This window comes from Pelobates fuscus, chromosome 3 (assembly GCF_036172605.1).
Source record: "Pelobates fuscus isolate aPelFus1 chromosome 3, aPelFus1.pri, whole genome shotgun sequence".
NCBI lineage: Eukaryota > Metazoa > Chordata > Amphibia > Anura > Pelobatidae > Pelobates > Pelobates fuscus.
The window spans coordinates 165437101-165449962 of record NC_086319.1 but is presented as its reverse complement, the minus strand read 5'-3'; the positions used below and the strand labels follow the sequence as shown (position 1 = coordinate 165449962).

Genomic DNA, 12862 nt, shown 5'->3' with positions numbered 1-12862 from the left:
AAAATGTTGTATGATCGTGGCAGCGTGCGTTTTACCTAAAAAACATAATAAAATCTTAGATTCCACATTCTTCAAGACCTCAGTGTTGTAGTACATCTTTTATACATGTGGTAGACTTTTCAACACAAAATAGATTTTATCTTAATTAAATATACTAAATCCTGCATCACATTGCTATCACTGACATAGAGGGGATGGCCCTTTCCAAAAACAGAAAAAAACAAACCAATATGAAATAAAACTCTGAATCACTTTATGAGTGGACTATAAAATCATTTATACTTTTTTTTTACAGAACAAATCAACTATTAAAAACAAACAAAAAGTGACATAACAGAAAACAATACATTCCAAGTGATATGCATTTCCCTTCATTCCCAAACAAAGTAATCTGACCTACATCGGAACTGTTCTATAAAACGGAGCACGTTCTTTTCAGGAATATTTTCTTTTTATGTGAAGTTAGGATGAGGCATTGATTTAGGTACTTTGTGGAGTACACAAACTTGGCTATTCACAGGACAAGTAGAAATGCTGTTCAAAAAGAGGATGTCACAAGTATTAAGTGATGTCAAAAGAAAGGTACTGATGTAGGGCAAATATTTCATCCACAACAAGAAGGGGTGTCCAAGGCTTTGATGACATCACAGGCTCTAAGGTGATTTGATAAAACACAGTTATTGTCGGAATCAATTCACAGAGAAGTCCAACTCACCTTTATAAAGTTTCTTAATGCAACATGGCTTTTGGCATCCATTTGTATTAGGCGTAAACCTTGTTTCTCTAACAATATGTACGACATTATGTCACTAGTGCAATTACAGGAGGTGGAGGAATTGATGTAAGAACCAAAGAATTAGGAGGTGGAACTAAATAGAAATAGCCACATAGGCCCATTCTGGGCTCATTTATGTCCTCTGTTGGCCTGAATTATTTATTTTCTTTATTTCATGTCACAGTGTATATACATCTTACTCCAGTGCAAACACCTCCAAGAATGTCTTAAATCTCCAGACGTACAAATAATTAAAATATTAACATAAAAAGCCAACATACATTTCTTTCCTTATCCGATCTAATTCATCCTTCCACGGAAATAAAATACATCATGTTGGCTACACAGTACAGCGGTCCTCCCTGAGAGTATCATGATCCTGCCTTGTTGCTGATCTGAAGCCAGTACCTGGACAGTAAATAGACTTCCCATAGGTAGTGAAAATACTGCACTTTATGAAAGCCTGAGATCTTTGTAATCAAGGCAGTATATTTCCAGTGGAGAGGACAGCAATTACATCAAGGCATGTCCTTCTACCCAGCTCCCTTGCATTCCTTGTGGGCAACAAGCTTGCAAAATTACACTCAGCATTCATCCTCTTGAAACAACTGCTCGTCCAGTTCCTGGGATTCAAGATGTTCAAGACGATCTGTCCGTCCACTCATAATCTCCTCTGGGGTCTTCATGAATCTGGGCAAGGGAGAAAGATAAAAGTAAGTTTATTGTTTAAAATAAATATAAACAGTGAAACTGTTTTTTTAGTATTAGGAAGGAGATTTATCAAGCAGAAGAGTTGCTATTCTGGTACAAAGTATTAGCTGTCGAGAGGCATTCTGCTAGTTTCAGTGCTTTAGCACTCTCTCACAGAAGATAACATTTTTACCATGAGCAAACTCCATATGCCTTATTATTTATATAGAGCATATCCCATAGTTCTTAAAATAAATGCTAAACTAATATGAATATAGAAAATGAAAAGGGTCTGTTCAAATACATAGTCAAACATTTAAAAGTGATTCTTTTTTCTTTCATTCCCATTCCACAGCTACCATGTTGTCTATTATTAGAGACAAAAGTATTGTTTAAAGGAACACAATACGGCCAGGAACACAAACATGTATTTCTGACCCTATAGTGTTAAAAAACACAAAAGCCCCTCGCAGTAATTTTTGACTCCAAAATGGCAATAAAATTTCTCTTTGGTTCAACAAAGAGTAGTAACAAATCTGCAAACATACATGTGTGTGTATATATATATGCACAAACACATGCAGAATTATTTACTTAAGTGTGAAATGTCTGGAATTCTAAATATATTTCAAACCTTAGTCCAAAATAATTGAATGTGAAAAAGGGCCGCTCTGTTTTCATTATTTGGCCTGCAACTTGTACTATGAATTTGCTTTGTATTGCTGCCAATTTCACACTTTATGGATGTATTCACTGAATTGAAAACTGAATAGAAGAATTAATTCAAAAAGTGATGATTTAGAAAAAATATCCTACTTAGTTATAGCTACATCACTGCTACTTTAGCCTCAATTCAACAATTCAGTTTTCATTTCGCCATGTTTAGTGAATAAACCTAACAGCAAAAAATGCTGACATTTTTATAGCATGTATTTCGCACAATATACACAGCAGAATATTTAGTTTATTTATTATTGAGGTAAGGTTGCAGGTGAATGAGAAGGGATATTCTGTTACCTGAAGAGCAGCCTCTGCCCAGGTTCCTTGCGGATTATGTTCAGTTTGTAGTAATGGCGAAGTGCCCTGGACATCTTCTCATATGTCATATTGGTTCTGTTCTGTTTATTCAGAAGAGAAAACAAGAGATAAGATAATACGGAGGAAATCAGTTTTTACAGTTTTTTACAGATGTCAAAAACACAAAGTAAGAATTAGTAGGCAGGAGAGGAACAGAAAGGTGTTTGAGTTAAACTTCTCCTCTTATTTAAATGGCAGTGTAATTAGTTCAGTGTAATAGTTGTGCATTTGTTTCGCGCTCCACATTTTGGAGGTTTGGATGTTGTCTAAGCTGTAGAGAGTTCTCTATATTGCAGCAGGAGATTGTATTTTTGAAGTCTGAGATTTTTAAATTATCTGTTAAACAAACTCAGGCTGGGACTGTTGCAAATCCACTGCTGCAGAGATGTCCTAGGAATGGCAGATGGATTACTGTAGGATCGGGTAGACAGAAATGTGGACAAAAGGCATACTGCACAGTCTGTGTCTTTACATAATTAATTTTCTGCACTTTCAGATTGTAGTGGTGTTACTGAGACAGGGTCAGGCACAGAGTTTGTGGAACCACCATCCTCTATGCCTAAGGTGAGCCAGAGTGCAGCTAATGACAAAAAGGACAAGGTGAGGCCTGACAGAAAGCAATTGTTGGGGGATTCTATCTTAAGAGGTGTGGAGTTGGACAATAGTGGCTTTGTGAGATGTCTTCCCGGAGCTACTGTTCACAGAGATAGGAGACGTATTTGTAATATTGTTAAGCAAGCAAAGCAGGAAGGGGAATTGGATGTACTTGTCCATCTAGGGACAAATGACTTGACATGTAATGAGGTTTCTGAGCTAAATGAAGTTTTTAGTGTTTTTGCCAATGATATACGGCAGGTTGCTTCAACACTGTCATTCTCTGAAGTTCTGCCTGTGCATAATATTCAGAATGACAGGCGGATGTGTATTACGGACTTTAAATTGTGGCTTGGTGAATGGTGCCGGGAGCAAGGATTTGGCTTTGTTTCTCATGGTAGCTCTATTTGGAATAGAAATGAACTGTACAAAAAAGATAGTTTGCATATTTCTCAAAAGGGAACAAATGTTCTCAGCGAGCAGTTGAGAGGTTTTGCTACAAAGTATTTAAACTAGGAGGGGTGGGGGACACAAAAGAGTGATAAAACATCAATCCTATTGCCCCCTAAAACAAGGACAGAAAGTAACTGTAGCGAGTGTGTTAAAAAATGTTAAGCTTAGAGTCAAGTCTACAAATGCTCCCAGTTTAGGGAATAAGATCCATGACCTTGTGGCAATAATAGCAACTGAGAATGTAGATTAAGTGGCTGTTACTGAGACATGGTATAATGAGAAAAATGACTGGGATATAGCAATATCAGGGTACTCTTTATATAGAAAAGACAGAGAAGGCAAGAAAAAGGGTGTGTGGCCCTGTATGTGAAGGATAGCATAAAATCTAACCTTAAATAAGTTAGGCGAACATAGAGTCCGTTTGGGTTACGTTAGAATTTGGAAATCACACAGTAACTCGTGTATGTGTGATATACAGGCCCCCTGGACAAATAGAAGAGTTAGATAATCTACTAGTTGAGGAAATGGGTAATATGACAATGAAGGGCGAAGTTATTATCATGGGTGACTTTCACATCTTCCGGATGTGAACTGGAAAACCAAAATAGTTGCTTGTGCCAGGAGCACACATATTCTAAACCCCCTACTGGGATTGTCTCTAAAACAAGTTGTCGAGGAACCAACTCGTAAGGAAGACATACTAGATTTAGTGTAAACAAATGGAGAATTAGTATCCGATATTACTGTAGGTGAAAGTTTAGGATCCAGTGATCATCAGTCAGTGTGGTTTAATATAAGAACAGTGGCCGAGTCACACCATACAAAAAAAAAAAAGTTTTAGATTTTAGAAAAACAGACTTTTCTAAAATTAGAATATGAGTAAAGGAGACCTTATTAGACTGGAGCAGTTTAAATGGAGTCCAGGAGAAATGGGATTATTTTAAAGTTGCACTGCTGAAGGCAACAGAAAATTCCATTAGGCTTGTCAGGAAGAGAAGAAAAATTAAGAAACCACTGTGGTACTCCACAGAAGTGGCCAAAATAGTAAAAAACTAAATGTTAGCATTTAGTAATTATAAAAAAATCCAGAGTGAGGAAGACAAACAGATCTATAATATTAGGCAGAAAGAGGCAACGCAAGTTATAAGAGCCCCCAAAGCACAAACAGAAAAGAGAATAGCACAGTCAGTAAAAAAGGGAGATAAAACATTTTTTAGATACATACACGAGAAAAGAAAAGTAAAACAAGGATTAGTTAGATTAAAAACAAAAGAAGGTTTTCTAAATTCGGAAAATGCCCGCAGGTATATGTACTTAAAACTTATCTTTTATTAATATGTTTCAAATAAAATAAAATAAAATAAACCGGAAAATCACACAGTGAAAAAGAAAGGTGTGTGATTTTCCTGTTTATTTTATTTTAAATATATTAATAAAGATAAGTTTTAAGTACATATACCTGCTGGCATTTTCCAAATTTAGAAAATCTAGTTATTACCAAGGGTTACTCACTTAAAAGCCTGCATCATAGTGCTCAACACTCCTTCTAATTAAAAACAAAAGAAGGAAGGAATGTAGAAGAGTATAAAGGTCTAGTTGACTGCCTTAATGAATATTTTTGTTCAGTATTTACAGATGAAAATGATAGAGAGGGACTTCAGTTACGAAAAAGGACAAATGGGTCATTTGGTACATGTGAGTTTACAGAGAAAGAGGTTCTATGTCAACTGTCAAGAGTAAAGACAAATAAGTCAATGGGGCCTGATGGGATACACCCAAAGTTATTAAAATAACTTAGTGGGGGGCGGAGCCAAGAAGCAGAGCAGACAAGTCGCATGGCACAGTAGCTCCTGCGACCCAACTACAAAATAAGCCTATTTCTCTGGAAAATACCGACCAAAACAGCCAAAAACCCCAGGTCATAGAGGGGGAACCGATATGGGACGGAAGAGTAAAAAACAAAAATCCGACCAGCCAAGGCAGGGCCTCGACATCGGAGCCATGTGGAGACAGGCTCATGGAGCTACCGGGCGCAAGATGGCCGAATACCCAGAAACGTACTCAGACCTGTCAGACGATTTCTCCCAGGAGGAGGACACACTCATCCCTCCTAGTTTACCAGCGACTACACCCAAACCCCAGGATCCCGATAATGCACCTGTCACTACGGCGGTGCTTAAAGCTCTATTGGCAGGTCTGCAGACTACACTCCAGGCGGAAATGGCGGGCCTCCGCACAGACCTCCAGGGAATAACCGGGAGACTGACTACACTGGAAGAGGCCTCCACTACCACAGCGACCCGAATTACCTCTATGCAACAAGAGATACAGGGCCTGCAATCTAAAACAGAGGCCTTCGAGCGGCGGTTTGCCGCACTGGAGGACGCCCGCAGGGTGGCTAACAAAAAGATACGGGGCATACCAGACAACATGCCGGAGGAGGAATTGCACTTTGCACGTAGACTCATAGCGGCACTAATGCCAACACGGCAAGCAAAAGCCATCAGCTTAGACGGCTTCTACAGGATCCCTAAACCTGCCAAGGCCCCAACAGCGGCCTCCAGAGACACTATATCCGCTTTCAACACAGGGAGGACAGAGCGGCACTGATGGCGGCAGCAAAAAATCACGCCCAGTACTCCTTTGAGTCTATGTCACTCACCTTCTTCACGGACTTGACCGGCAGCACACTGGCGTGGAGGAGGTCGCTCAGACCGTTCACTTTGCTACTCCAACAAAAGGGCACAGCATACCGGTGGCGCCTCAACCGCTCCCTATTGATATACCAAGGCGAGAACACACATGAGGTTTATGACCTCCAGGTCAGACTTGCTGACCACATTAGGTCTGCCTCAGGATGCCATGCACGCCACGACACCCACCGGGACCACCACAACACGGCACAGATGGAACCCAGACAAGGTGAACACCTTTGTCCCGCGACAGCCCAGACAAGGACCCCCCACTGATGACCTAACGTGAAGAACCAAGGGATACGGAACTTATGTTAAGACTCTGGCCGGGACTGTTAGACCCAACTATCACAGAGATAACTTTATAACTTTATATGTTCTATCACTTACTTTAACCGTTCGACTTATTTTACCTGTTTTGCTTATCTATGCTCATCACTGAGTCCCTCACTGGCGGAGCGTGTGGAGTGAGGCCAGTGAATCGCACACAAAACGCATATACTAAGGCCAGACAAAAGACGGAGGCACACTCTCTCACTCCCCCCCCCTCCCCGCAACCGGGTACCTTTCGAGCCTCGCAAGCACACTACCAGCATCAGCGGGGAAGTACATTATACACTCTACATTACCTAACTCACCTCCCCATGGAACAGCGCAGTGATACCCCAGCGAGTCTCACCTCAAGCCACAAATACCACATGCGTGCACGAACATAAGTGGTATAAGGTACAGATATACATCCTCTGTATTGCAGGGTTACAGCTAGTCTCATTATCCCCAGATGCCCTGTCAATGCTGAGCAAACCTTGATTTCATGTGCGGGCTTAAGCATTCACAAGTATGAAGGGAGGCATGGTACAATAATAATCTGCATTGAATGCCAAACTGTACCAGAACAGCAATGAGAAAAAAAAGAAAAGTGTTACTAGTTTGCAAATATTTCTGAGCAGTTAGTTCCTACTGTGAAAATCTATAGCTAATTGTACTTGTGTATTCTAATGTACATTCCAGACGTCCATATTTCCTCTTCCAGATTGGTCTTTATTTATTTTACTGTAAGACAATGTCCAGTATCTACTAACTCCTATTCTCATTATTACTTTTTTACAACTGGAAAGAAAATTAGTGGGAAGCGGAAGTGAAAAAATGACATTCTGAGTACAATAACTGAGAAACAGTTAAGGGGTAATAAACCTTACTGTACTTACCTGAGTGCATTACCGATCTCCCTTGGTGCTGAGTCAGCCCTCTGCCTCCTCAGACATAACTTGACGGGAGTGTTAATGCGTTATGCTTTTCTATGGGGATTTAACGGACGCTGAATGCCCTCATGCGGAGCATGATGACTTCCAGCGTCAGTTAGGCGGCCAAATGTCTAGTCTTCTAAGTCAGATTGACAGTCACTATAGAGGAAGTCTTAAGCCAGCAATGTAATTATTGCAGTGTCTCAGAAACAGCAATAAGTAACATTGCAGGGTTAAGGGGATAGGATCACTGCACCCAGACCACTTTAATGAGCTAAGTGGTCTGGATGCCTATCGTGTTGCTTTAATAGAGTTCATCCCACCTTTGCTACTATAACTTCTTCCACACTTTTCGGGAAGGCATTTTACTACATTACAGTGAGGATTTGATTCCATTCAGTCATAACATAATTTGTGAGATTGGTCACTGTTGCTGTGAGAATAGGACTGCCTGGCTTGCAAGTTGTTTGGTGAACTTGCAAATAGTAAAATATGACTTTACTGCTCCAGATGCCAATGATGGCAAACTGTCACCAAACTATCTGCTGCACGACATTGTCCAGAATGATTTAGGACATAGGTTTACAGGATGCTGCAAAGCTGTGCTCAAATATTACATTCTTCTGCTAATATTGATTACAAATACAGCTTGGAACATAACTAAGCACTTAAAGCATAGGTAGGCAGCCTTTGGTACTCCAGATGTTGTTGACTATACCTCCCATAATGCTTGCAAAGCATCAGGGAAGAGGTAGTCTACCACATCTGGAATGACGAAGGAAGTTAAAGGAACACCATTGAGCCACAAACACAAACATATATTCCTAATGCTATAGTGTTCTACTCACTAATTACATGTCTGGGCCTCTAAATGAAAAGGAAATAGGGTTGTAATCACGTTTGAGCGCTGAGACTCACTCAGTGCTGCAGCCTGGTCTGCCTCCCATGATGTCATCCAGGAAGCATGCTTGGCTTCTAGTCCAATCCAATGCTTTGCATCAAAACACTGGGAATGAGAAGTGCAGGCGCAGTGCTCATTCAATCATATGCTTCTCATAGGGAAGCATTGAACCCAATGCTTTCCTAAAATCACCATTTGATGATATTTCACATTGAGCATCACATAACCCAGGCAATAAAACCATTGCTATATCTACTAATGTTTTACATTACAAGGCTAAATACTGGATTAAGATGAAGTGGTCTGGGAGACTTTAGTTCCCCTTTAAAAACTCAAGTATAGTTATGTGAACTTGTGTACCCATTGTGGCTGAGATGTGGCTGCTCTCCTCTTCACTTCAGAATAAAAGCACTTACATTTACTGTGGCAGGTCTAGCAGTTTAATAAAATTACCTACTTGAATATGCCATTCCATTTTATGCCACACCGAAAATTTGACAGTATGGACCAAAACTATTGCGAGACTTTTAACCAAATGCTGGATTTGAAACACTGAAAGAGATACGAATTACAAAGGGTGTCTATGTACATTTTATATTCTAATTTTATTTTTAAAAGAATCATCCAAAATAGCCAAGAAGAAAAAGAGAATGTACAAACTGAGTACCGGTCATAGCCAGTAGACAAAGAGAAACAAATGTGCCATAATCAAAAAGAAGAAAAGATTATTACACATAACTACTGGATATAAAACATACTATGCATCATTTGTAGTTTGAGGATTTATTATTGCACATTCCACTAATGACCCTTATTTATTTTAATATAATACTACATTGTTTTCAAACAAAGCACTAAAAGCAACACATATATACCAGGAGGTATTGACTAATACCTTGTGGTTGCCCCAGAGACGTGCCAATCCGTTGGGGTCAATGATTCTGAAAACCATCAACTCTTTATCCTCCCAGCGGATAAAGTTTTCGTATCGGCTGTCTGATAGAAGTTGGTACACATAATCCCATAACAGCCGGCAGTCTGGAAAGAAACAAAGAGGCCAAGTGTAAGGACATCACAAAACTCTCCCCAATCTGAAGAACACAAGACTGAGAAAACTGATCTCCTCTCTCCTCCCTATTTTACATTTAGTCTTGTAAACACAATTACATTATGCACTTATACAATTCTTTAATTCTTATATGTTTCAAAAAAATATTAAGCATAAAGACATTTTGTTAGTCAATTACCTGTATTTTAATAATAACCATTACGGTATTTAACATTTTACCAGATATCCTTGTTTCAAGTATGTAACGTATGCATTCTATGTCAACTCAACTTATTTAATTGATTTTGGAAGACAGAAGGGATAAGTTCACCTAGATGTGGCTAGATCCTGTGACCTTGTGGTGTGATTTTATTTAACATTGGTGTTTTAACCAAATGAACTATACAATGGACTTAATAAATTACATTTTCTTTTAAAATTCTAATTATTGCCCTTTTCGTTATATACTTTTAAAAGTGTGTGATATGCATTAGCATAGGGTTACAAAAGTGAACACAGTAGTACACAAAATAAAACAGAACAGACTTAAATATACATATTGCTACAGAATGACCTGGTGGATTAGATCTTGGAAGCGGAATATCTAACAAAAGCCAGCATGTATTCGTGTGTGACACACACACGCATACAAAACCAAGAGGGCTGCACTCACCTGAACATGCATACTTGTAAGGGTGCTCCTTGGGCCAATTCAGAAAACATAAGCAATTCAGTGCACTCACTGACTCCATACATACACACACACACACATACATACATATCACAACTCACACAGTTATACACAAATATATTAACAATATAAATATGAACCATGTAAACATGCACTAACACTTTATATTTGTTTAAATTAGCATACTGTTAACATTTGCATATAATCTAGATCTTGATGGCTAACCTTTGTCAACCTGCTTGCTGCAGATTGGTTTCCCATGATGCTCCAGCAGCAGAATGGCTGAGGTCAGCTATTACTGCATCAATTAGAAGCCCTATGGTACAAAGTCCTCCATGACACTATTTGCTTTTGTTAAACTTATCTCCCCTATGCACAATACTGTGAAATATACCAGTGCTTCAAAGTGAACTTGTTTTACAAAGATACTCTTATTTGTTTAGGAGGCACTGCAATTTACATTAATAATGATCACATTTCCCTGCTCAATAAGCAAATCCATTTAACCTTCCTATGATTTCATGCATTCCAGAATGGTATATCAATTTATTGTCAGTTGTCTGCTCACTTTGTCCAATATTTTACGGGAAACAGAGGGAAAGTATGCAGACTTTCATTAAATGTTGTGCCAAAGACAGCTGTAACAGTCACATGAAAAATAATGATATAAAAAACGTGTTTTGCAAAATTAAGCGGGGAACATTTTCTAAGTGTTGAAAAGTAAAAGAGTAGCAGCTATTACTTTACAATCAACATACCACATATCTCTCCAACATTTAACCACTGTTCTTTTGGTAAACACATACAGTGACATACCTGCTATCCTGCCCATGGGCACAGACTGCTCCTCAGGAGGTGATACAGACACCATAATATGGTTCATGTAAGACATCTCCTCCCGGTGTGATAGGTTCATGGGCTTGCCTTCCCGTTGTTGCCCGTCATCTGTGCCCAGACGAGGTTGCTTGAATTCTACAGCATGGCGCTGATTAAGAAGCAATGGGTGCATGATAGGGCTTGGCATTAGTTGAATGACCCGTGGATTGTCCTGTCTTGGGCTGCTAGGTTTGTTAAGAGGTTCAATTGGGCAATGGTTGGCTTCAGCAGGGGACACAGATAGTGGGTAGGGGTCCTGAACATGGTGATTGGGTTCACTTTGCATACGATGCAGACGTTCAGCAGGAGAGGGACGTCGAATGTTTGTATCAAGCGGAGAGCGCAATGGGCGGGGCTCTAGGTCAGGGGAAGGGTGATGGTTGGAAGAGAGTGGAGAGCGTGAGCGGTGCAATAGCTCTATAGTGGGGGTGTTCTGCTGTGGCATATCAGAAGGTGTTCGTAAAGGTCTCTGGGGATGGTGATCTAGATAAATAAATGGGTATGTTAGTTGGCAGTACATTAAAATCAACTGCAGAAAAAAATGCTTTAAACACATAAAAAAGGTATTTACAAACACTGTAATTAAAAACAAAACAAAAACACCAAATGTAAACAAAATCTACATAAATACATAAAATGTGTTTAAACATTTCAGAGCTACATAGGAGTAGCACAGTGTCACAAATACAGAACACCCTTCTAGCTGAAGTGGTAGAGGTTAACACAGTGAAGGAGTTTAAGCATGCATGGGATAGGCATAACGCTATCCTAAGCTTAAGATAAGACCAGGGACTAATGAAAGTATTCAGAAAATTGGGCAGACTAGATGGGCCAAATGGTTCTGATCTGCCGTCACATTCTATGTTTCAATGTTTCTGAGGTGCTAATGCAATCTGCAGAACAGAGAAAGAAATCAGAATCAAATAGAGGGGAAAGAGAGAGACAGACACACACACACGCACAAAAGTTGTGAGTGTAAATGTGTGTGCAAAATGTATACTCTCTCTATTCTCTATATTTAATAGGGACCTTCTGGGAAGGGAAGGACAATTGGTGTTTGTTTAGATGGGTGTAACGCTTTTTAAAACCCAAAACGTTCCTGTTTAAACACTATTTAACAACATCTATCTCTGTGCAGACTATTGAATCACTGCGTGGAAGGGAAAAAACAAAACAAAAAAAAACCTCACCTTCATGGTGATTATGGGAGAGCAGGATTTCGGGGTGACTGTGTAGGGAATTTCCAGTGTGAAATATTGAGGATTGGATTAGTCTTGGTTTCCTCTGCTTTAGGATGTGCTGGAGAACCTCATAGAGGACATCACCTGCAGAATGAACAATATGTTCCACCCATCACTTTCCGCACCATAATTTGAGCAACTGTGTCTTGCGTCATTAGAGGCTAAACAGTGACCGAGACTATAACCACTACCACGGGTCACATAATTCCAGAGACACACTTGTGGTTTCAGCTACATGCCAAATCACACATTCACTGTTAGACAGTCATCATAACATAAAGTGTTCATTCTTTGTCCTCAGCGTGCTAAGAAGCATATTGTCTTGTGGACCTATTTAAACCAATGATCAAGCAGTAACATTTTTAGAACTCTGCCCCAGCATTGCCCTTTCTATGGTTTGGTTTGAAGGTGAAAAGGAAGATTGCAGTTGACTATAACAAGTCTGTCAACAAGTAGAAAACTACATTCTAAAAGACGACATGTTTTCAACCACCTAAATAAAAAATAAAATAAAAATATCACTTAAGGAGGCATATATTCTATGGGACACTAAGTAAAATACAAATTTTCTGGAGGGTC

At 39.4% G+C, this 12862-nt stretch overlaps 1 protein-coding gene across 3 annotated transcripts in view; it reads right to left on the bottom strand.

Annotated features, from left to right (window-relative positions):
- Positions 1-260: 260 nt before the first annotated feature.
- Positions 261-12862, bottom strand: part of ETV6 (ETS variant transcription factor 6) — a 90455-nt gene continuing 77853 nt past the window's right edge. For all 3 annotated transcript variants that reach the window (XM_063447629.1, XM_063447631.1, XM_063447628.1), the window contains 5 exons: positions 12233-12367; positions 10983-11525; positions 9323-9465; positions 2483-2583; positions 261-1465 (listed from right to left, as the gene is read on the bottom strand). In XM_063447629.1, coding sequence (XP_063303699.1) covers positions 1360-1465; positions 2483-2583; positions 9323-9465; positions 10983-11525; positions 12233-12367 — 1028 coding nt within the window. In that variant the 3' untranslated portion in view covers positions 261-1359. The remainder of the gene's footprint in view (positions 1466-2482; positions 2584-9322; positions 9466-10982; positions 11526-12232; positions 12368-12862) is intronic.